General features: G+C 52.2%; 1 protein-coding gene across 1 annotated transcript; it reads left to right on the plus strand.

Annotated features, from left to right (window-relative positions):
* Window positions 1-1,554: 1,554 nt before the first annotated feature.
* Window positions 1,555-23,270, plus strand: DCHS1 (dachsous cadherin-related 1). The gene is made up of 20 exons (XM_006885454.1): window positions 1,555-3,465; window positions 9,950-10,138; window positions 10,224-10,455; window positions 10,589-10,825; window positions 11,181-12,206; window positions 12,430-12,623; window positions 12,830-12,926; window positions 13,030-13,187; window positions 13,398-14,262; window positions 14,356-14,595; window positions 14,687-14,812; window positions 15,785-15,994; window positions 16,947-17,825; window positions 17,943-18,056; window positions 18,225-18,436; window positions 18,520-18,674; window positions 18,860-18,990; window positions 19,106-19,389; window positions 19,755-19,893; window positions 20,183-23,270. The coding sequence occupies exons 1-20, from the start codon at window positions 1,669-1,671 to the stop codon at window positions 22,792-22,794; spliced, it is 9,897 nt and encodes a 3,298-aa protein (XP_006885516.1). The 5' UTR covers window positions 1,555-1,668; the 3' UTR covers window positions 22,795-23,270.
* The last annotated feature ends 79 nt before the right edge of the window (window positions 23,271-23,349 follow it).

Raw genomic sequence — 23,349 nt, forward strand, 5'->3', positions numbered from 1 at the left:
GGTGAATTTGAACCGCGTACCTTCATGTTGGCAATTCAGCTCCTTACCTTTAGGCCACAGAGCTCCCAAACTTAAGTGAGAACAATGTCACCAGAGAAAAATCCTCACTGTGTGGAGAGAAGAGAGTATGAGAAAATGGAGTTAAATGAGCAAAATTTTTAAGGAAGTAGGAGCTTCCCCTTGTTCCTTTTTCCTACCTGGTAATTTTCCTTCTTTGGCCTCTGCTGTCTTCTCTGCTGGTTTGGTTCTTAGTCACTAAATATTTCCATGGAGCTTTAGACTCAGAGGCTCCACCCTACTCTGGTTTACTTTCTATCCTTCTGCCCAGTTAACAAACCTTTGTCCAGCGGATGGTCAGGCCAGAGACCTGCCCGTCATCCCTGACTTCTCCCACTCCTTCATCCCCTGCCTACAAATAATCAAGTGCTGTTGATTCTACTTCCTAAAAATTCTGCAAATCTGTTCATTATCATTCATCCAAGTCACTGGCAAAGCAGTGTCACCTCCTAGCCCCGTACAGAGGCCACCTAAATGGCCTACCTGCATGGGCTTTGTTTTATATAGAGCAGCTGTATTGTTCTTTAAACATTTAAGCTGTGTCATGTCTTTATCTGCTTAATATAATTTACTGCCTTCCGTCTGCCCTTAGGATAAAGTTAAAATCACCAATACGGCTCATTGAGCCTGGCCTCATTAGATACCCTTTGCCCCCAGCGCTCTCATTTAGTTGCCTCCTATCGTACGGCTGCCCTCATCTCCATCCTCGAATACTCCTATCCCTTTCCTGACACTAGGCTTTAGACCTTGCCATTCATTCTTTTGGAATACTTTGCTCTCCTTCCCGTATCTCCTTCTCTGTCCACCCTGCCTAACCAGCTAGCTACTCCTTAGGAATTTCCACTTGAATGCCACCTTCTCAGAGAAGCTTTATCTGACTCTGTGACTAACTAAACCTCCGTTATACCTTCACACCATCCTTTGCTTTTCTTTCACAACCTTTATCACATTTGTAAAAAAACAATAACAGCAACAAAATTTCTCTCTCTGCACTATAGCATAAGAAACTGAGACTATTTTTTTTTCTTCACGGTCACATCCCCAGTGCCTCCACATGACAGGTGATCAATCTTTTGTTGAATGGAGAAGAAGATACATCTACAATACTTATCACTTCTGGCTTCAGTAGCTAGGGTGGCTATTAGTCTTAAATGAAAAGAAGCATGAGAAAGAATTGATTACATTTCAAATTAAGAGATAGAAGGAATTGAGGTTGAGAACATACAGACCTGAAAAACAGGAAATAGAATAATCTGCGAAGAGAGAGGAAGGTCAGGGTGTGAAGGGAAACTGCCAGGGGAAGACCAGGTCAGGCCCTGAGGAGCTGGATGGGGAGCTGCCTGTTCCTGGAGTGGCTGTGAGGCAGCATGCAGGCCTTGCGAAGGGCTCAGCATGTCTGAGTCTTGGTGTGGCTGAGATCCCAGTCTCCTGGGACTGTTGACCCCTTTCACTCTTGTGTCATGACCCTTCCTTCTTCTGCTTTTCTCCCAGGTCAGGGAGCTGGAGCTGGAGCCAGGGCCCAAGTTGGACCAGACCAGCAGCCTAAGGTCGAGCTGGGCCCCGAGCCTGGTCTGGAGCTGGAGGCCCAGCTCGGCTGGAACGGCCAGTGTCATGCAGAAGGAATCGAGTCTTGCCCTTCACTGTGCTGGCATGCAGTACCCCCAGACATTTGCCCTGCTGCCCCTGTGGCTGCTGCTACTACTGCTGCTCGGAACAGGGGTGCCAGGTGTCCAGGCTCAGGCCGGTAGCCTGGATCTGCAAATTGATGAGGAACAGCCAGCTGGAACCCTGATCGGAGACATCAGTGCAGGGCTGCCGGCAGGCACGGCAGCACCTCCCATGTATTTCATCTCCGCTCAGGAGGGCAGCGGCGTGGGTACAGACCTGGCCATCGATGAACACAGTGGGGTTGTCCGGACAGCCCGCGTCTTAGACCGCGAGCGGCGGGACCGCTACCGCTTCACTGCAGTCACTCCTGACGGTGCCACCGTAGAAGTCACAGTACGGGTGGCTGACATCAATGACCATGCTCCAGCCTTCCCACAGGCACGGGCTGCCCTGCAGATTCCTGAGCACACGGCCCTTAGCACCCGCTACCCGCTGGAGCCTGCCCGTGATGCAGATGCTGGCCACCTAGGAACCCAGGGCTATGCGCTGTCTGGCGACGGAGCTGGAGAGATCTTCAGGCTGGAGACACGCCCTGGTCCAGATGGCACTCCAGTGCCTGAACTGGTAGTTGCTGGAGAGCTGGACCGGGAGAACCGCTCACACTACATGCTGCAGCTGGAAGCCTATGATGGAGGATCACCCCCTCGGAGGGCCCAGGCTCTGCTGGATGTGACGCTTCTGGATGTCAACGACCATGCCCCTGCTTTCAACCAGAGCCGCTACCACGCTGTGGTGTCTGAGAGCCTGGCCCCCGGAAGCCCTGTTCTGCAGGTGTTCGCATCCGATGCCGACGCTGGTGTTAATGGTGCTGTGACTTACGAGATCAACCGGAGGCAGAGCGAGGGTGACGAGCCCTTCTCTATCGATGCACACACGGGGCTGCTGCGACTGGAGCGGCCACTGGACTTCGAGCAGCGGCGTGTCCACGAGCTGGTGGTACAGGCCTGGGATGGAGGTGCTCACCCAGAGCTGGGCTCAGCCTTTGTGACTGTGCACGTGAGAGATGCCAACGACAATCAGCCCTCCATGACTGTCATCTTCCTGAGCGCGGATGGCTCCCCACGTGTGTCTGAGGCTGCCCCACCTGGTCAGCTTGTTGCCCGCATCTCCGTGTCAGACCCAGACGATGGTGACTTTGCCCATGTCAATGTTTCCCTGGAAGGTGGTGAGGGCCACTTTGCCCTGAGCACCCAAGACAGTGTCATCTACCTGGTGTGCGTGGCTCGGCGGCTGGACCGGGAGGAACGAGATGCCTATAACTTGCGAGTTACTGCCACAGACTCAGGCACCCCTCCACTGCGGGCGGAGGCAGCGTTTGTGTTGCATGTCACTGATGTCAATGACAATGCACCAGCCTTTGACCGCCAGCTCTTCCGACCTGAGCCCTTGCCTGAAGTTGCCCTGCCCGGCAGTTTTGTGGTAAGAGTAGCAGCCCGGGATCCTGACCAGGGTACCAATGGACAGGTCACCTATAGCCTGGCCCCTGGGGCCCACACCCACTGGTTCTCCATCGACCCCATCTCAGGCATCATCACTACGGCAGCCTTGCTGGACTATGAATTGGAACCTCAGCCACAGCTAATCGTGGTGGCCACAGATGGGGGCCTGCCCCCTCTATCCTCTTCTGCCACAGTTAGTGTGGCCTTGCAAGATGTGAATGACAATGAGCCCCAGTTCCAGAGGACTTTCTACAATGCCTCACTACCAGAGGGCACCCAGCCTGGAACCTGCTTCCTGCAGGTAAGTAGGCCCTGTAGCCAGTTGGACACCAGTGAGGGTAGAGGTGGAGCTTAGGGTTACAGGGGACCAGATTTTATAGGTCCATCTTTTGATAGTAATTTATACCACAGTGTTCAGTTCTGTCCTCTGAGTGAAGAAGAGTGGGGTGATGAAAGTTATGGTATAAGGTGAAAAGGTCTCATCTAGTCCAGGTAATTCTGACAGTTGAGGGAATGAAGGGTATAGCTAAAGAAAGTGTCTTGCAGTATTAGGAAGTGAGAGTCAGCAACCCTCTAAACTCTCCTGGAAACAGAGAAGGGATATGCAATTAAGAAGGGAGGCTCCAGACGGGTTCCAGCACCAGCACAGTGCAGCAGCAGGCAGCTGGTGAGGTGCTGTAGAATCCCAGAGGAGGTAAAGATTGGGTAGTTGGGGGCTAGAGCTTGCAGGACCAATGGGACTTTGCCAAATGGATAAATATGGACGTGTGTCGTGGAATGCACAAAGAGGGAAAAAACTACAGAACACCATGATGTGTTTCAGGGGACTGCGTTGTTCAGGTGGGCCTCAGCCAGGTTGATGAGAAAGGGTTAGCGGACATGAGACAGGATAAGAAGGTGGAGACCTGTTCGTAAGCCTTGACTTTTATCTTAAAAAAAATCTCCTCCTGTGCCAGTTGGATCTGATTAGACAGTACATAAGGGGGGGGAAAAAATCCTAGGAAGCCAGAGAGGCACTATTGGAAATCTGCTATTTGCATTTTAAGGACTATTTGGGCTACACATTAGTGTGTCTCTAGGCTGCAGGAGAGGCTGGAGACTGGTACTTGAGGCCTTTTGTCTCCTAATCCACCAGACTTCTGAGCATCTCCCCAGGGTTGCTGGTTGGCCTGGATTTCCAAGCCAGTTCCTGGGTCTGGCTGACCCTGTCATTTGGCTCGTCTCTTGACACTTGCTTGTCTGCTTCTGTCCAGTTCCCACTACACACTCCATGTGGTTACTTTCCCTCCTGGCCTTGGGCCCACGAACTGTGGCTTCCAACCTTCTTCCTTCTAACTGTGCCAGCGGCAAGAGGGCATCTCTCCAGGTGCCTTCTTGGCATTTTTTACTCTTAGCAACCACTAGGAAGCAAGGGGAAAGATGACCATTGGGAGTTCGTAATGGTTATAAGAAGTCTGAACACCTGATAACTTCAATAGAGATTTAGCGAGTGACTTTTATGTGTCAGTCAGGACAGAAGGATTCACAACACAGCAGTATTAGCTGTTATAGTCTAATGAGGGTCATGAATAAGGAAAGTTACATTGTAATAGGAAAATGTCCATGATGGGAATACAGGTGAATATAGATAAGCACAGGAGAAACTTGAGTTAAAATTTGAAGGTTGAGCAGGAATTTATTTGGGGGACCTAGATCAGCGAGGAAAAAGGTTCCAAGCAGAGGTGACATGCACAGAAGAGTGGAGGATCCTGATTCATGCAAGTACCTGCAAGTAGTTCAATACTGCTCGAGTTTAGAGTCTATGAAGTGAGAGATGAGAATCTTCAGGTTGGCAAGACGGTGGTGAATAACCAAGACTTGAAGGATTCTGAACTTTTTTCTATACATTAAAGATTTTTTTCTACACATTAAAGATTTTATTAAAAGAATATTTTACCATGTTTTCAGTGACTATTTACATAGCAATTTAGATTCCTTCTGATTCAATAATGTCTACACAAATTGTTTTGAGGTACTGGTTACAGTCTTTATAATATGTGAACATTCTTATTATTTTCATCTGGCTGTTCAGTTTCAGGTTTCCCCTCCTCCTTACAGTCTCAATTTTGTTTTAAACTATAATTTTTGACCATTTAGTGTTACACATGTGATTTTTTTAAAGGAGCACAGTCTATATGAATGACATTCATTATTTTTTTGAGCCAGTTTGTTATTTAGCTACAAGGTGGCTTTAGAAACAAGTGAAATTTTTTAGTAGAATAGTAATATCCTATTTTTTTTTCTCAAAAGATTTTTTTCTTTTTTGTGTGTGTGTGTGTTCCATCAAATCAGATCTGACTGGTGCAGGAGGAGATTGCCCCTCCTTCTCCAGCAGAGCATCTGGTGGATTCGAACAGTATACCTCTGGGATTACAGTGCAGCTTCTTGCCACTAGGCCACCAGAGGTCCCTTAAGATTTTTTTTTGGACAGTCTGTGTGAAAGAGCCATTGTCTGCTAGTGGCAATTCTGCCCCGCCCCCGGCTTGGAGAACATTTTTTATTTTTGCAACTGACAGGATGCTACTGGCATCTAGTTGGAAAAGGCCAGGGACGCTGCTAAGTACCCTGAAATTTAGAGGACAACTCCTACAATTAAAAAAAATTATCTAATTCAAAACATCAGTAGCACTGAGGATGAAAAATTGGTATAGAAAATGGCTTGTTGGGTTGGATACTACAGGCGAGAAGCCTTATGACAAGGGGATTAAATAGTGTAGGACGAAGACAACACAGGCTTAAATTAAGACAGTGAAAATAGTGATGAGAAAAATATGGGAATGATTGTATGAAACACAGTGTGAATGAAAGAATGTGTGAAACAATGTAAATGAGCTTTGCATGCAAACTAATATAAAATAATTTTAAAAAAACAAACTGATGTAGACAATTTGAAGAGATAATAAAGACTTCCTTAGTCCTCAGTTGATTGCTATAACGGGTGAGAGAAAGGGAAGAGCAGGTTTCTGGCTTGAGCAACTGCGTGGATGGAAGAGTCATTAAGAGAAGATTTGGAATGATTGTAAGTTTAGTTTGGGAAAGGTTGGATTTAAGGTGCCTGTGGGACATCCGAGTGGAGATGTTGAGCAGGCATCTGGATACATAAGTCTCAGAGGGACGGTCCAAGGTGAAAGTACAGATGATGGTTGAAGACATGGGAATGGAAGCGAGATACCTGAGGGAGTGAGAAGAGGCCAGTGAGATCACTGTAAACAACAATGTGTAAGAACAGGCAGAGTGAAATCAAGGAAGTAGAGGTGGGGCAGTGAGAGACTCTAGGGTCTGGCAAAGCAGCAGAAGAAGCAGGAAGTACATCTGGGAACAAGATCAGGATGGGGCAGATGCAGAAGTTTGCGGTCTGATAAGAACTTCAGAGTTCATAGGTAAGGGTTTTTTGTTTTTTGTGGTGTTTTTTTTTTCTTTAAAAATAGTAACAACAGCAAGAAGCTGCACTGTAATCACAGAGGTGCATGGTTCAAATCCACCAGATGCTCTGCTGGAGGAGGAGGGACAATCTCCTCCTGCTCTAGTCAGATCGTATTTGATGGTGGTGGTTGTTGTTGTTGTTTAATGCCGTCGAGTCGTAGACGACTCATAGCGACCCTATGAACGAACAGCCTGAGCACTGTTCGTACATAGAGTTTCCGGAGGCAAGCCATTTTGGAAGTGGATGCCGCTCCTGCTTCCAGGCTTGATTTAGTCAGGAAGCTCCAGCCAAACTGTCCACTATGGGTGCCCATTACCACGATTGGCACATCACTGTCACAGGCTTCAGCATCACAGCAGCACGAGTTACCTCTGTACAGCAACGCACAGACCAGTGTTATACCACCTAGAAGAATGTTTGACAGGAAGACAATTTGAACCTGGCCGAGGGCCACAGATGACAATCACCCACCTTTGGCTTGGTAGCACAGCTTCCTTCCACTAGGCCAACGTAGCTCTTTGGTACACACACAAAAAAATAATAAAATGATTTTTTTAAAAAAAGATAGTAACAACTACAGAGAGGTAGAGGTAGGTTGGGGTTGAGAGGAGAGGGTGATGCGTATAATAGTTATTGGGCAGAGTAGGAGGGAGCTGACCAAGACTCAGTTGTGCAACAGGGCTGAGAGTGCTTGGGGAATGGAAATGGAGACTGCTTTGCAGTGGAACCTATGAACAGGGGCTGCACAGGCCAGGAAACTCACGTCCGCCTTGGTCATTTCCAGTAACAGCCTTTTTGCCTTTTGGGGTCACATCCTGACAACTTCCCCCGACCACTATTTATTGCTTTCTTCCTGCAGAGAGTCAAAGGGCAAAGGTCTTTAACAGCTTCTGGAGATGGTACAGCAGCTGTGCTGCTGCATGCCTAGATTGATGCAAGGGGGAAGTTTGTCTCCTGGGATATCTGGGCCCACAGCCACAGCAAAGAGTTGGAGCAGTTGTTTCCAGGGCTCAGCCATGCAGGGTTTTAGTGTCTCTTAGAAGGGTAAACAATGGCACAAATCACTTCTGTCAAGGGCCTGGGCAACAATCAGAAGTCCTTGGCTACCCCTCTCACTAAGCAACATTTTCTAGCTTAGGAAGGGGAACTCTTCAGCTTCCTCTTACAGCATATCATGACCCCGAGGGCCTTGGATCCACAAAGAGTACTTTGTCACAGGCTCAAGCTGCCAGCACTAGCTAACCCACTATTGAGAGTCTAATGTACACCCAATGTTTTAGAACTTAGTGTGAAAGAAGTTTTTGTTATGAGGCAGCGCAGTCGGAACGTCCGTTTACTCAGTGAACAAATATGTATAAAGTGTCTACTGTGTGCCTGGCCCTGCCCTAGGCTGGGGAGCTCTCAGAATGGTGTCTCCTGCTGACCTGGCTCGGAAATGATCAGAAGTTCCTGGCATTGTTGTTCAATTGTCTAACTTTTCTGGGAGATGCCCAAGAATTAACTGGGAAAGCCTTCTCATCTTAACTTTGAGGAGTTCCCATGACTTAATGACCTCAGTGCTACCCAGTAAGCACAGAGTTCTTCCACTCTCAATGCTATCCCTCTGGGAGGTTGACTTGGGAGGTGATGGGAAGCTAAAGATATGTAAAGCAGACTCTGTAGTGATCAGTTCTTATAGTAGCCAGGCTCAATAAAGATCAGATCCATAAAATTCTATCAACCAGTTCTCTGCTTGAGGTGATTATGAGACTCAGTGATGTTATTAACATCTTGTGATCAACCTGGAATTTGTAGCAATCCCCCTAATAGTCTTTTTTTTTAAGAATCGGTTTATGCATCTGCTTCACTTTTTATGTGAAACTTATTGTGAGCAAGGGAATGTCTTGGTCACAGCTGTATGCCCCTGGCATAAGGCTGGCATGGAGTCTGTGCTCAGTGAATGCTGAATGGAGAAGGGTCAAAGCACAGCCTTTCCCTGGAGCAGCAAGAACACTCATGTAGAGACATTTGTATCCTTAATGTAGTCATCTTTCAACAAAAATTTTATGAACTCCTACTGTGTACCAGGTCTTGTGTGCCAGTAGTGACCAAAAGAACTCAATCTCTACTTTCAGTCTGGCTTCTGGAATACAAGGCCACGCAGATCCATGTCAGAGTACATGGCTCAGTAGAAGCAGAAGAGAAAGGGCTGATCTATGAATGGAGGTTAGGAAAGTAAAATCTGATCTGATTAAAGGGAAGGAAGGGTAGGCTTTCAAAAGGAAGATGGGGTAGATAGTATCCCATGACTCAAAAAAAGCATGAAAATGTGATCTATTTAAAATGTTGTTGTTAGGTGCCATCAAGTCATCTACAATGTATAGTGCTCCTTTGAACAATAGATCTGAGCCTGGTCCTGTCCTGGACCATCCTCCTTGAGCCCATTGTTTCAGTACTGTGTCAGTCCATCTTGTTGGTGATGTGGTGAGAAATCAGTCTGAAAAGGTGAGCACAGAGGCCAGAACAGGCAGTCCTCATAGGACAGAGAAGAAAGCTTGAAAGTGGCCATCTGATAGGCTACAGCTATAGAAAAGATTGGGTGGAGGAGAAGGAAACCAAGACATGCACTATCACAGGACCGAGGAAAGAATATTTCAGGGAGACAGGTTCAGTGATGGAAATGTACACCAATTTAATAACATGGAGAAACACTGTGAATCTTATCAAGAGAAGTGCATGTATTGACTCTAGAAATGCTGATAATGAGTCAGTGAATGTAGCAAAGACATTTACTTTGAAAGCGAATAGAGAGCAAGGGCCTCTGCCAGAGATGGTTGTAGGAGCCAAGATTTTACCCTTTTGTTTATGGAGTGTTTTAATGAAGAGAAAGAGAGTAGAGACACAGCAGGAAAAGGAAAAACACGAAGGACTTAACATTGGAGAAGAAATCAGCCCTGAAAAGAGAGATATTTGCTCTATTGCTGCAAAAGGGAAGGAAACAGATGGATGGTGCAGGTGCCTATAGACACCTGGATCTGGTGGTAATAAATAGAGAAAATTCTTGTTCTAAGGGCTGACCATTTGCTTTTTCAGAGACAGCAGACCTCTAACCCTCAAACGTCTCTGAGATGTGTCATGACTCCCCACCCCATGCATATGTACATTTGGGAAGTGGCTGGCAGCAGGACTCTCACTTGTTAACTAGATGGCCATGCCCTTTGCTGTGTCCGTCATCCAGACTTTAGGTACCAGCTACACCAGAGTCTGTTCCTCCTAACTGTCACTTGCCTCTGGCCTTCCTCTCCAAGACAAGTGGCCATCACTCACCCCAGCCTCTCTCCAGGTGACAGCCACAGATGCGGACAGTGGCCCATTTGGCCTCCTCTCCTATTCTTTGGGTGCTGGGCTTGGGGCTTCAGGGTCTCCCCCATTCCGCATTGATGCCCACACCGGTGATGTGTGCACAACCAGGATCCTGGACCGTGACCAAGGACCCTCAAGCTTTGACTTCACAGTGACAGCTGTGGACGGGGTAAGTGGGCAGACGGTGGGCAGGTGGGAGATTGGAAGAGGCTGCTCACAAGGCTCACCTGACCTGTCGCCTCATGTCTCACCAGGGAGGACTCAAGTCCATGGTGTATGTGAAAGTGTTTGTGTCAGATGAGAATGACAACCCACCTCAGTTTTATCCTCGGGAGTATGCTGCCAGTCTGAGTGCCCAGAGTACACCAGGCACAGCTGTTCTGAGAGTCCGTGCTCATGACCCTGACCAGGGGCCCCATGGGCGACTCTCCTACCACATCCTGGCTGGCAACAGCCCACCACTCTTTGCCTTGGATGAGCATTCAGGTGAGGATTCTCCCAGGGCCTGTCCTTAGAACTCCCTCCTTTCCTGTCTGAATAATGGGCTGCCCTCCTTTCCCAAAGCCTTTCTGTCCCATGTTGTTTCCTCATGTATCCCTGCTTCTGTCCCTCCTCCCAGGGTTGTTGTCAGTAGCTTGGCCCTTGGCCAGAAAAGCTAACTCTGTGGTGCAGCTCGAGATTGGGGCTCAGGATGGAGGTGGCCTGAAAGCAGAGCCCAGTGCCCGAGTCAACATCAGCATTGTGCCTGGAACGCCAGCACCACCTGTATTTGAGCAACTGCAGTATGTCTTCTCTGTGCCAGAGGATGTGGCACCAGGCACCAGTGTGGGCGTTGTCCAGGCACACAACCCACCAGGTATCATTTAACGTTGTACTGATTCAAAGCCTTACCCAGACACCCTACTATAACCCATAAGCACCACCTTAAGGTACCTTTGGTAGCCACAGAGAGCTCCAATACAAAACACACTGGTACCAGCCTCCAGCCTGCTTAGGCATGATCTGGGCACACTGCTCCATCTCTTGACACGTGATTGCCATGTCGAGGTCATCTAGCTTCTTTGCTCACACCTGAGAGCACGGACTCCTGCTAGTACTCTGAAAGGCACAGATGTGTGCATTGCCAAGTTCTTGAGATCAGATTCTAAGCACCAGCTCAATAGGTGGCCTTATTTATTTCCTGACACCTCCCTCCATTTCTTCCTCCCTAGGTCGTTTGGGGCCTGTGAACCTTGCCTTGTCGGGTGGAGATCCTCGGGGACTCTTCTCCCTAGACGGGGCCTCAGGGATGTTACAAACACTTCAACCTCTGGACCGGGAGATACTGGGACCAGTGCTGGAGCTGGAGGTGCGGGCTGGCAGTGGCATGCCCCCAGTTTTTGCTGTGGCTCGTGTCCGTGTGCTGCTGGATGATGTAAATGACAATACACCTGCATTCCCTGCACCTGAAGATACAGTGTTGCTGCCACCAAGCACTGCCCCAGGAACCCCCATCTACACCCTGCGGGCCCTGGACCCCGACTCGGGTGTTAACAGTCGAGTCACCTTTACTCTGCTTGCTGGAGGTGGTGGGGCCTTCACCGTAGACCCAAACACAGGCCACGTACGGCTTGTGGGACCGCTGGGGCCCCCAGGGGGGCCAGCCTATGAACTGGAGCTGGAAGCCCGTGATGGGGGCTCCCCACCACGTACTAGCCATTTTCGACTGAAGGTGGTGGTGCAGGACTTGGGGACTCGTGGGCTGGCTCCTCATTTTGATAGCACTACCTATCGGGTGGACCTGCCCTCGGGTACGACCCCTGGGACTCGAGTCTTGCAGGTGCAGGCCCGAGCACTTGATGGGGCCCCTGTCACCTACCACCTTGCAACAGATGGGGCGAGTAGCTTCTTTGGCCTAGAGCCACAGAGTGGGTGGCTATGGGTACGGGCAGCATTGGACCGTGAGGCCCAGGATTTATACACACTGAAGGTAATGGCTGTGTCTGGGTCTAAAACGGAATTGGGACAGCAAACGGGCACAGCCACTGTGAGGGTCAGCATCCTTAGTCAGAATGATCACAGTCCCCGCTTGTCTGAGGAACCCACTTTCCTGGCTGTGACCGAGAACCAGCCCTCAGGGACCAGTGCTGGCCGAGTCTCTGCCACTGACCGAGACTCTGGTCCCAATGGACGTCTGACCTACAGTCTACGACAGCTATCAGAAGACAGCAAGGCCTTCCGCATCCACCCTCAGACTGGTGAGCACTGGGACACAAAATCTGAGGCCCCACGGTCCCATCCCCTGAACAGTTAGTACCCAGATAGGATCCCTAACCTCCAACCCAAGACCCCGACTCCCAAGTCTGAGACTGGTATCACTGGTGTTCCCTCCCACACTTCCCAGATCCTAGCTTCTCACCTATATGCCTCAGCCTGTATATTCCTAGCTATCCCATTCATGATCCCTTCCTGCACTCTCAGGAGAAGTGACCACACTTCAGACCTTGGACCGAGAGCGACAGAGTAGCTACCAGCTCCTGATAGAAGTGCAGGATGGGGGGAGTCCGCCCCGCAGCACCACCGGCACTGTGCACATCGCAGTACTTGACCTCAATGACAACAGCCCCACCTTCCTGCAGGCCTCGGGAGCCGCTGGTGGTGGCCTTCCCATACAGGTATGTGAGGCAGCACAACTCTGCCCGGAAGTGTGAGAGGGAGTGGGAGTGTTCCCGTAGAACTCAAAGTGTAGGTAGGGTAGACTGCCCAGAATATATGTAAGAGCAAAAAAGGGACTGTGCCTGCACACAGGTGAGGAGAAGTCCATCCTGAGTTGTCTCAAGAACAGGAAGGAGACAACTGTAGGTGAGTTGTGTCCACACAGGTACCAGATCGTGTGCCTCCAGGAACACTGGTGACAACTCTGCAGGCCAAGGACCCAGATGAGGGGGAGAATGGGACCATCTTGTACACGCTCACAGGTATGGGATGTAGAGAGGAGTGCAGGTGGGCAATGAGATGCCGCACAGCATGCCTGGCTTTGGAACTCCAGCCCTCACCCTGCCTTTGCCTATTCATTCATAGGTCCAGGTGCAGAGCTCTTCTCCCTGCACCCTCACTCTGGGGAGCTGCTCACTGCCGCACCGCTCATCCGAGCAGAGAGACCCCATTATGTGCTGACACTGAGCGCTCATGACCAAGGCAGTCCTTCTCGAAGTGCCAGCCTCCAGCTGCTGGTGCAGGTATGGCTGCCCTTCCTACAGTCTGTCCATTGCAGAACTTGTCTGTTGTGGTCATTGTGGCCCTCTCTAGTAGCTCCAGCGTCACAAAGCCCTTGGACTCCTTGTCAGGTCAATGACCACTCTTCCTTCCTACTCACTGGACTGTTGAGACTGTTGAGCGCACACTTCGTTTGGCATGGCTCCCTCCATGCTGTTCCCTTTCCATCACAGGTGCTTCCCTCTGCTCGTTCCGCTGAGCCTCCCCCTGATCCCGCCGAGCCGGACCCAGTGACCCCTGTGCCTGTTGTGCTGACAGTGAAGGCTGCCGAAGGGCTGCAGCCAGGCTCCCTGTTAGGTTCAGTGGCACCGCCAGAGCCAACTGGCGTGGGCGCACTCACTTACACACTGGTGGGCGGCGCCGATCCCGAGGGCACTTTTGCTTTGGATGCAGCGTCAGGGCGCTTGTACCTGGCTCGAACCCTGGACTTCGAGGCCGGCCCGGCTTGGCGCACGCTGACCGTGCGCGCTGAAGGGCCAGGAGGTGCTGGAGCCCGGCTGCTGCGCGTGCAGGTGCGCGTGCAGGATGAGAATGAGCACGCACCTGCATTCGCGCGCGACCCCCTGGCGCTGGCCTTGCCTGAGAACCCTGAGCCTGGCGCGGTGCTTTACACATTCCGCGCCTCTGACGCCGACGGCCCGGGCCCAAACAGCGACGTGCGCTACCGCCTGGTGCGCCAGGAGCCGCCCGTACCCGCCCTTCGTCTGGATGCGCGCACTGGGGCGCTCAGCGCTCCGCGGGGCTTAGATCGGGAGACCACACCGGCACTCCTGCTGCTGGTAGAAGCAACAGACCGGCCAGCCAACGCCAGCAGCCGCCGCGCAGCACGAGTATCAGCGCGCGTGTTTGTCACAGATGAGAATGACAACGCGCCTGTCTTTGCTTCGCCTTCTCGGGTGCGCCTCCCAGAGGACCATCCGCCGGGACCCGCGGCACTCCACGTGGTTGCTCTGGATCCAGATTTGGGGGAGGCCGCACGCGTGTCCTATCGCCTGGCATCTGTCGGGGATGGCCTCTTCCGGCTACATTCGAGCACAGGTGAGAGAGATGGGTGAAGGTGGGAGCACGGAAGACATATGATGTAGAAGGAATGTTGAGCCTTTTCTCCAACTGGCCATCCTGCTTACATAGGAGCATTGTCTGTGATGCGGCCCCTGGACCGTGAGCAGCGAGCTGAACATGTCTTAACGGTGGTGGCCTCAGACCACGGCTCCCCACCGCGGTCAGCCACGCAGCTCTTAACCATCAGTGTGGCGGATGTCAACGATGAGGCACCAGCTTTCCAACAGCAGGAATACAAGGTGCTCTTACGGGAGAACAGCCCACCTGGCACGTCTCTGCTCACTTTGAAGGCAACAGATCCAGACCTGGGTAAGAACTAAAGGAATAGAGTAAGAAGATGCTCTGGGGAAAACAAATTTGTATTTATATCTGATCTTCCTGCCATACTACCTTTCCTCAGGGGCCAGTGGGCAAGTGACTTATGGAGGTGTTTCAGGAGAAAGTTTCTCACTGGATCCAGACACTGGTGTTCTCACTACTCTTAGAGCCCTGGATCGGGAAGAACAGGAGGAGATCAACCTGACAGGTATGAGTTAACAGGACGACAGGTGTGTGGTGGGCTGTATCAGTGTTATGTGGGCAGAACCCCAAAGCACTACTTCTAAAAGTTTCTATCTACCATAGCCTGTAGGGAGCTCTGGTGGCCTGGTGGTGAGAATCTGCACGGCAGTCCTGAAGATGCACTGTTGAAATCCACCGGCTACTCAGTGCGAGAAAGATGGGCCATCTCCTTCTGTGTGACTGCCTGAGGAAACCCACCGGAGGGTCCTCTGTAGGTCAGCTCACACTCAATAGTACATACATTACAACAACATAGCATATCATCTGTTATATTTTTGGACCCCTTTGAAGAGTGGAGGTCCCTCGGTAGAGCAGTTTGCTCTAAACCACTTACATACCCAGTGGCAGGCACAAAAAGCAAGGCCTGATGATCTGCTTTTGTAACGATTAAAACCAAGAAAACTGGTGGAGCTCCCTGATACTCTTAACACAGAGTCACTTTGAATCAGAATTACCTCAATGTCAGTGGTGTCTTTTGTGTTATTTTGGGGAGAGATGAGAAGGTTTGGAAGAGCTAAGAGTGCAAGATGAACTGACTTCAAGGTTTCTTCCACTGTCACCACACAAACTCTCAAGTGCATATGCTACAGTTGTTCCTCTCAGATTGTAGGACAACGTGCTCAAACAAATACTTTAAAAGTGACGGGTTTGGGACTCGTATGTAGATCTTCTGAAACTTTATTTGGTGCCTTTCTTTGTCCTGCCATCACTAATCCAGGCTACATCTTCTGTGCACCAAGCATGAAGAATAAGAAGGAAAAGTACATCTTCTGGCACATGTGTGTATGTCTACTTATACACATAGGTACTTGTATGCCTGGATGATGTAGAGCGACAAGACATTGTGTGGTTTGTGAACATGCATGAACACTCTGCAGTGTGGGTTTCTCCATGGCATGGAAGCAGACTAGAGCTCATCCATTTTGCTTCCTCACAGTGTATGCCCGGGACAGGGGCTCCCCACCCCTGTTGACCCATGTCACAGTTCGGGTGATTGTGGAGGATGAGAATGACCATGCACCAACCTTTGGGAGTGCGCACCTCTCCCTGGAGGTGCCTGAGGGCCAGGACCCCCAGACTCTCACCATGCTGCGTGCCTCTGACCCTGATGTAGGAGCCAACGGGCAACTGCAGTACCGGATTCTGGGTGAGAACTGCCCCATATCCACTACTTGCCCTGTTCTTGTCCTCATCTTGCTCCTTGTTGGCCTGTGTTAGCCTCAGTCAATGTGCCTGTCTCCTCTTGCTCCCATCGGTGTCTCTCACCTCTTTTTTCTTTCACACACACATTTCTGTCTGTAGTCACCTCTCCAGCTCTTTATCTCTCCTGTGTCTTCAACTACTTTTCCATTTTCATTTGTCTCTCCGTAGATCTGTGCCTTTCAAATCTTTTTTGGTTGCAGGACCACATTCTCTTCAGAATTACTGGGAATTGTGAAAGAGCTCCTGTTTATGTGGATTATATGTATTAAAGTGTGCAGAATTCAGTGTTAAAACTGAGAAAGATTTGCAAAATCATTGCAAGACAAACTAATGAAACATTCTAGCCATGTTTCTATGTGGGCTAAAGAAAATATGAGAATTTCAAATGACGATTGCTTATATAATAACAAAATCGCAGGTTTAAGAGGTAGCTCGTAAGAACACGAATTGAATAAGCCCATAGAACACACATATATGTGAAACTTACTACCTAGAATATTTTAGATAAGACAGGGTACATAGCATCTGAGTGATGATGCCACCAGGTGTCATACAGCAGCTGAACAACTCCACCCTGCTTACATCTGTAAACAGATAATGAGATAATGAGAATGGAAAAGGCATTTAATGTCTTAGTAGCACTAAGAAAATAGTTTTGTGTTAATGGAATTCCCAAAATGGTCTCAGTGACTCCCAGAGGCCCCCATTGTGTTAATGGAATTCCCAAAATGGTCTCAGTGACTCCCAGAGGCCCCCAGATGAATCTAAGAAGAGATTCTCTACGTTATCTTTACTTTCTAGGTTTCTCTGTTTTCCCTCTTTTTTATTTTCCCTGTCCTCCTCTCAGTTTCTCTTTCTCTCCTTGTTCACTATGTATCGCCTCTACCTCAATGCAGACGGGGACCCATCAGGAGCCTTTATCCTTGATGTAACTTCTGGGGAGTTTGGCACCACGAGGCCACTAGACCGAGAGGTGGAGCCAGCATTCCAGCTGAAGATAGAGGCGCGGGATGGAGGCCAGCCAGCTCTCAGTGCCACCTTGCTTGTGACAGTGACAGTACTGGATGCCAATGACCATGCGCCATCCTTTCCTGTGCCAGCCTACTCGGTGGAGGTGCCTGAGGATGCACCCACGGGGACCTTACTGCTGCAGCTGCAGGCTCATGACCCTGATGCTGGGGCCAATGGCCGTGTGACCTACTACCTGGGAGCAGGGGCCGCAGGAGCCTTCCTGCTGGAGCCAGGCTCTGGGGAGCTGCGCACGGCTGTGGCCCTGGATCGAGAGCAATGCCCCAGTTATTCCTTTTCTGTGAGTGCTGTAGATGGGGCAGCTGCGGGGCCCCTGAGCACCACAGTGCCTGTCACCATCACAGTTCGTGATGTCAATGACCACACACCTACCTTCCCCACCAGTCCCCTGCGGCTGCGCCTGCCCCGTCCAGGCCCCAGCCTCAGCACGCCAACCCTGGCCCTAGCCACGCTTCGAGCTGAAGATCGTGACGCTGGTGCCAATGCCTCCATCCTATACCGGCTAGCAGGCACACCGCCTCCCGGCACCACTGTAGACTCTTACACTGGTGAAATCCGTGTGGCTCGCTCGCCTGCATCCCTGGGCCCTCGGGATCGTGTCCTCTTTGTTGTGGCCACAGACCTTGGACGTCCAGCACGCTCTGCCACTGGTGTGGTGGTTGTTGGGCTGCAGGGAGAGTCTGAGCGTGGACCCCGCTTTCCCCGGGCTAGTAGTGAAGCCATCCTTCGTGAGAATGCGCCACCAGGTGGGTTCCCAGCCAGGTCCCCCAGCTTTGTACCCCTGATCTGGGAGTACTTACTGAAAACGCTCCCCAAGGCCCCTCAGTCAGGTGCTCATGATCTGATCAGTATGTCCTCCACAGGGACTCCCATTGCCTCCCCCAAGGCTGTCCATGCAGGGGGCTCAAATGGACTGATCACCTACAGCATTCTCAGTGGGAATGAAAAAGGGATATTCTCAATCCAACCTAGCACAGGTAAGGGGCAGGAGTGGGGACTGATGGGAGGGGCTTCTCAGGAAGCAGATTCTTTGCATCAGAGGAAGCTCTGATGGAGGAGGAACCACCCATAAAGGAGAGTCTCAAGGAGGCAGTTCCAGGGCAACCAAGAAGGCTGTCACTGATGTCTTTTTCCCTCCTTACAAGGAGCCATCACAGTTCGCTCTGCAGAGGGGTTGGACTTTGAGGCAAGCCCTCGGCTGAGACTGGTACTGCAGGCAGAGAGCGGAGGGGCCTTTGCCTTCTCGGTGCTGACCCTGACACTGCAGGATGCCAACGACAATGCCCCTCGCTTCATGCAGCCCCATTATGTGGCCTTCCTGCCTGAATCCCGGCCACTGGAGGGACCGCTGTTGCAGGTATGGCATGTGACAGCATAGGGACGGGCCAGAAGGACTTCTTGTGACCAAGCCTGTACTTAGCAGCCTCCTTCCCCCACCAGGTGGAAGCAGATGACCTGGATCAAGGTTCTGGTGGACAGATCTCCTACAGTCTAGCAGCATCCCAGCCGGCACGGGGATTATTCCACGTGGACCCAGCCACAGGCACCATCACTACCACAGCCATCCTGGACCGTGAAATCTGGGCTGAAACACGGTAAGGACCTGGACCTATAGACCATAAGATTCCATTCTGTGTCTGTTGAGTTCCAAACCTAGCCCTAAACCTTCCTCATTCCCTTGGCCCTGCAAAGATCTATCAACATCAAGTTAAGGCTTTCATCAAGTTCTCCTAGCCCTGTCTAGGATTCCCCCTAACGCCTGATTGTGCTTGGTACCCAGGCTTGTACTGATGGCCACAGACAGAGGAAGTCCAGCTCTGGTGGGCTCAGCTACCCTGACAGTGATGGTCGTTGATACCAATGACAACCGCCCTACCATCCCCCAGCCCTGGGAACTCCGAGTACCAGAAGGTGAGGGCTGAGTAAAGAGAGAGGTGCAGTGGGTGGCAAGAAGGCATGGTTCCCTACTCTCAGGCTCCTGGGACACTTTGGGCATTGCCAAACACACTTGTGCCATGTCTTACAGATGCACTGTTGGGCTCAGAGATTGCACAAGTAACAGGAAATGATGTGGACTCAGGACCGGTACTGTGGTATGTACTGAGCCCATCGGGGCCCCAGGATCCCTTCAGCATTGGCCGCTATGGAGGCCGAGTCTCCCTCACAGGTCCCCTGGACTTCGAGCAGCATGATCGCTATTTCCTGCAGCTGCTGGCACATGATGGGCCTCATGAGGGTCATGCCAACCTCACAGTGCTTGTAGAGGATGTCAATGATAATTCACCTGTCTTCTCACAGAGCCTCTACCAGGTACCAGTGCCCTGAACATCTCCATAGCTGGGCCCAAAGTTATCCCCATTGGGTGGAAATGACCAGACCAGAAGTGGCTTGTGTAGGCTGAACCTAGAGATGTAGGAACTGACCTAGGGATAGTACTCTGGGGATGAGTCTATTCTCAGACCAGCCCCTCCATATCCTCCAAGTGAGCCTTGTCCAGCTTCTGTATCTTGTACACAGAAAGGGAGGAAAGAGGACAGTTCTCATTTGAACGTTAAGGCATTACACTACACTAGACTATGCCAGATCCCAAGTGAGGTCAGTCTTCAGAATGTAGGCAGAGTGGGCACCAGGGCAGCCGGACAGCTTGACCATGAACATGTTTCCTCCTGTCCCAGGTGACCTTGCTTGAGCACACTCCCCCAGGCAGTGCCATTCTGTCCGTCTCTGCCACTGACCGAGACTCAGGTGCCAATGGTCACATCTCCTACCACTTGGCGTCACCTGCTGAGGGCTTCACTGTTGACCCCAACAACGGTGCGTCTTTCCCTGGGATCTAACCCGTAGTTTTTACCATGTTGGGCCATATCCTCTTCTCATTGCTAGAAACGTTGCTTAAACTCTTAACCCTTCTGTCTGGCCCAGGGGGGACATTTCCTCCATTGTCTCTCTATTTTAAGCCCTTGCTGACTGCATGACTTAAAGTCATTCCTTGAACTTTGCGTCCTAGAAGTCATTCCATGGTGTCCCAGCAGAGTCCATGGAAGGTCACTCTTCTGCTCCTCTGAACTCCATTTTGTTTGTTTCTGTCTCGTTCTCATCTCAGGGACCTTATTTGTGACAGTGGGAACTATGGCCTTGGGCCAGGAGGGACCAGGAGTGGTGGATGTGGTGCTAGAAGCACGTGACCAAGGGGCACCAGGTCGGGCAGCACAAGCCACAGTGCACGTGCAGTTGCAGGACCAGAACGACCATGCCCCCAGCTTCACACTGCCACACTACCGTGTGACTGTGACCGAAGACCTGCCCCCTGGCTCCACTCTACTTACACTAGAGGCCACCGATGCCGACGGAAGCCGCACCCATGCCGTTGTGGACTACAGCATCATCAGTGGCAATCGGGGCCGAGTCTTCCAGCTGGAGCCCCGACTGGCTGAGGCTGGGGAAGGTGCTGGGCCAGGCCCCCAAGCACTGGGCTGCCTGGTGCTGCTTGAGCCTCTGGATTTTGAGAGCATGAACCAGTACAATCTAACGGTGGCTGCCGCCGACCGAGGACAGCCACCCCGCAGCTCAGCAGTGCCAGTCACTGTCACTGTGCTGGATGTCAATGACAACCCACCTGTCTTTACCCGAACGGCCTACCGAATGGCAGTACCTGAGGACACACCTGTTGGCGCTGAGCTGCTGCATGTGGAGGCGTCTGATGCTGACCCTGGTCCTCATGGCCTTGTGCGCTTCACCCTCAGTTCAGGTGACCCTTCAGGGCTCTTTGAGCTGGATGAGAACGCGGGAACCTTGCGCCTGGCCCGCCCCCTGGATTGCGAGACCCAGGCTCGTCATCAGCTTGTAGTGCAGGCCGCTGACCCTGCCGGGGCACACTTTGCTCTGGCACCAGTGACGATCGAGGTCCAGGATGTGAATGACCATGGCCCAGCCTTTCCACTCAGCTTGCTCAGTGCTAGCCTTGCAGAGAATCAGCCTCCAGGCACTCTTGTCACTACTCTGCACGCAATTGATGCGGATGCCGGAGCGTTCGGGCGGCTCTACTACAGCCTACTGGAGGCTGGCCCGGGACCTGAGGGCCGGGAGGCATTTGCGCTGAACAGCTCAACAGGGGAATTACGAGCACGAGTGCCATTTGACTACGAGCACACAGGAAGTTTTCGGCTGCTGGTGGGGGCTGCTGATGCCGGGAATCTCTCAGCCTCGGTCACTGTGTCAGTGCTGGTGACTGGCGAGGATGAATATGATCCTGTATTCCTGGCGCCAGCTTTCCATTTCCAAGTGCCAGAAGGTGCCCGGCGAGGTCATAGCCTGGGTCACGTGCAGGCTACAGATGAGGATGGGGGTGCTGATGGCCTGGTTCTCTACTCCCTTGCCACCTCCTCCCCCTATTTTGGTATCAACCAGACGACAGGTGCCTTGTACCTGCGGGTGGACAGCCAGGCACCAGGCAGTGGGACAGGTACCTCTGGGGGTGGGGGCCGGACGCGGCGTGAAGCACCACGGGAAATGAGACTGGAAGTGATAGCCCGGGGCCCACTGCCTGCTTCTCGAAGTGCCACGGTGCCCGTGACCGTGGATATCACCCACACTGCACTGGGCCTGGCACCTGACCTCAACCTGCTCTTGGTTGGGGCTGTGGCAGCCTCACTGGGAGTGGTGGTGGTGCTTGCACTAGCAGCGCTGGTCCTAGGGCTGGTGCGGGCCCGAAACCGCAAGGCTGAGGCAGCCCCTGGCCCAATGTCACAGGCAGCACCCCTGGCCAGTGGCTCCCTCCAGAAACTGGGCCGGGAACCACCTAGCCCACCACCCTCAGAGCACCTCTATCACCAGACTCTCCCCAGCTATGGTGGACCAGGAGCCGGAGGACCCTATCCCCGAGGTGGCTCCTTGGACCCATCACACTCAAGTGGCCGAGGCTCGGCAGAAGCTGCTGAAGATGACGAGATCCGCATGATCAATGAGTTCCCCCGTGTGGCCAGTGTGGCCTCCTCTCTGGCTGCCCGCGGCCCTGACTCAGGCATCCAGCAGGATGCAGATGGACTGAGTGACACATCCTGCGAGCCACCAGCCCCTGACACATGGTACAAGGGCCGCAAAGCAGGGCTGCTCCTGCCCGGCACTGGACCCACTCTGTACCGGGAGGAAGGCCCCCCAGCCACAGCCACGGCCTTCCTGGGAGGCTGTGGTCTCAGTCCCGCACCCACTGGGGACTATGGCTTCCCAGCAGATGGCAAGCCTTGTGTGGCAGGTGCGCTGACAGCCATCGTGGCTGGTGAGGAGGAGCTCCGTGGCAGCTATAACTGGGACTACCTGCTGAGCTGGTGCCCTCAGTTCCAGCCTCTGGCCAGCGTCTTCACAGAGATCGCCCGACTCAAAGATGAAGCTCGGCCGTGTCCCCCAGCACCCCGTATTGACCCTCCACCCCTCATCACTGCTGTGGCCCACCCAGGAGCTAAGTCTGTGCCCCCCAAGCCAGCCAGCACGGCCGCAGCTCGGGCCATCTTCCCACCAGCCTCTCACCGCTCCCCTATCAGCCACGAAGGCTCCCTGTCCTCAGCTGCCATGTCCCCCAGCTTCTCACCTTCGTTGTCCCCCCTGGCTGCTCGCTCACCTGTTGTCTCACCATTTGGGGTGGCCCAGGGCCCCTCAGCCTCGGCACTCAGCTCAGAATCTGGCCTAGAACCGCCTGATGACACAGAGCTGCACATCTAGCTGTGGCCCGGGCTTGGCCCTGACCTGGGATACACTCAGTGTCCCCAATGCAGGCCCTATTCTGAGCCTGCCCCAGGCTGCCTCGGACCATGATTGGCCACAGGGGAGGCCACCCTTGGGCCCTAGAGCCCCACCCCAAACTCTTCAAATGGGGGCAGGCCCCACATCCCAGCCCCTCAAAAGAGCACCAGCACCTGGGAGGCCCTGTTGGGGCGCTGACCTGAGAGCCAGGTCTAATGTGGGGGGAAATATGAAGGAGGGAGCAGCCCTGGGCTCTCCCCAAGGGCTTCGTGCCCAGTGCTAGCACCGTGGGATGGAGCTGAGACTTTATTTATTGGGAGGTAGGGGAATAGGGAAGGTCCCTCCAACCTATTTGGGCCCAGCTCCTTTGGGTTCCACTGACACCCCTGCCCCTGCCCGGAACCAAGTGCCAATTCTCACTCTGGAGCCTTAATAAACTGCAGTTTTTATTCAGTCTCTGGCTCTGTTCTGTGGGGTAGGGAGATGGGTTGGAAATGGACGCTTCAGGAATGGTTGGGATGTGGTTGATGTGGG

This window comes from Elephantulus edwardii, unplaced genomic scaffold (genome assembly GCF_000299155.1).
Source record: "Elephantulus edwardii isolate Elephantulus edwardi_28Jun2011 unplaced genomic scaffold, EleEdw1.0 scaffold00044, whole genome shotgun sequence".
Classification (NCBI taxonomy): Eukaryota; Metazoa; Chordata; class Mammalia; order Macroscelidea; family Macroscelididae; genus Elephantulus; species Elephantulus edwardii.